Here is a 1,707-nt window from a genome sequence, read left to right as displayed (position 1 = left end):
AGCTAAAAGATCAACAATATGCTACAAACAACATGACAAAGGCTGACATGCATAAAAGGGCTTGGACCCCGGTCATAACTGCTTTGCAGTTCTAGTTTACATTACTTGCATTCCGTCTCCGCTCCGACCTCCGCAGCAAATACACACCTATTATAATCAATAAGAGCGTTTACACTGGCTGCGCTGGGCAGTGGTGAGCGGACGGCCATCCGTCAAAATTAGAACAGATCCTATTTTTGCCGGACACCCGAGCAGCGCCGGAGTCAATTTTTAAAGATTACGTCACACCAACAGGAAAAGACAGGAGCACAAAATCTGTATTTTCAAAATAAGACACTATTCGGCGGAATAATTTGTCGGAATAATGTCGAAATTGCAGCTATATTAATAAATATACAGATATATTTCTTCACAAATGCTGTCAGAATGTATCGTTCTGTTTGGGAAGCAGATGGAAACATGTAGCATGAAACATGAAGCATATGTGCACACACACGATACACGTGGATTTTATTTTGAAATCAGAAGTTTCAGAAAGCCGACAGCAGGACAGTTTCAACATAGATACCAAAAGCCTTTGTGTCGTTGTTTTCAGCTGTGTTTGGAGTTCGTCTTTCACAGAATTAATTATTTTTTGCTGTGACTTCCACATTTATCCCTGAATTTATCGCGCGATCTGCTTCCTGCACGTCTGTCGGACCGGAGCGGAGGTGGTGTAAACTGGACTTGAAACGCACAGCTGCGACCTGCGCAGCGGAGACACATGCAGTATAAATCCGGGGTGAGAGGTCAAATTTGAGAAAATAAAAAAGGGACCAGCGGACTGTTGGCTGCAGTGCAGAGGATCATGGAAGTGAGGACGGGGAGAGGTGGGGAACTTATTTCTAGTGGCTGAGCAGCAGGTTGGAAGATGATTATTTAACTTTATTGGTTTTTTTTTTTTTTTACGTCATTAAGTCTCTGAGACGTAAAAAATAAATTTGAAGCTGAGGTTTTGAGAAAACCTTGAGATTGAAAAAAAATCTCTGAGACTGCCTTATACATCTGTATACTTGCAAAATGAAGAAAAATCTGTAATTTACCTTAATTTAGCTACCCTCAAAGTGCAGAGAGTGACGTTCAGACATCAAATATATTTTAGCTCCAAATATTCTCTTTAAAACTGAAAGTGAAGGATCTTTTTAGTCTGTCACACATTAAACACTGTAGAAACAATAAAAGTCACTTGTGTGCCCATCAGAGCCTTTTGTCTTTTATGGTTCAAGAATTTTAATGATCTAGCTTACAGTTCTTATGCAGTGACTGTGTGAGGCTGACTTTTTAAAGCTTTTTTTCTCGTTCTCTCTGCCTCAGGGTCGTCTGTGTCTTCTGGCAATGCAGTCTGTGTTTGAAGAGTCTCTGCCTCGACCCAGTGTTGATGTCATCCGAGGCAAAATGATGCCCAGTTGCTGGATCCTGCAGCCAGTTCAGCGTCGTGGACAGGAGCTCACCAGAGTCATTTACCTGCTGCAGGTAAGATACTTTTTACATTTATGGGCCCATATGCATTCATATGCCAGTTAAACTCAGCAATCTTTTCTTAACTAAATTTACAAATTCAAACTAACAATCTGCAAGTTTCTGATACAGTTGTGGTCAAAAGTTTACATACACTTGTAAAGAAACATAATGTTATGGCTGTCTTGAGTTTTCAATAAGTTCTACAAC

General features: G+C 40.5%; 1 protein-coding gene across 5 annotated transcripts in view; it reads left to right on the top strand.

Annotated features, from left to right (window-relative positions):
* Positions 1-1,707, top strand: part of stard9 (StAR-related lipid transfer (START) domain containing 9) — a 51,453-nt gene that overhangs the window by 47,215 nt on the left and 2,531 nt on the right. For 4 of the 5 annotated variants that reach the window (XM_014031504.1, XM_014031502.1, XM_014031501.1 and 1 more), the window contains one exon: positions 1,354-1,512. In XM_014031504.1, the coding sequence (XP_013886958.1) occupies positions 1,354-1,512 (159 nt within the window). Of the gene's footprint in view, positions 1-1,353; positions 1,513-1,707 lie in introns of those variants that run through there. The other variant, XM_014031506.1, reaches the window with a different exon arrangement.

Source organism: Austrofundulus limnaeus, unplaced genomic scaffold (genome assembly GCF_001266775.1).
Source record: "Austrofundulus limnaeus strain Quisiro unplaced genomic scaffold, Austrofundulus_limnaeus-1.0 Scaffold1263, whole genome shotgun sequence".
Lineage (NCBI taxonomy): Eukaryota > Metazoa > Chordata > Actinopteri > Cyprinodontiformes > Rivulidae > Austrofundulus > Austrofundulus limnaeus.
This window is presented reverse-complemented; position numbering and strand designations above follow the sequence as displayed.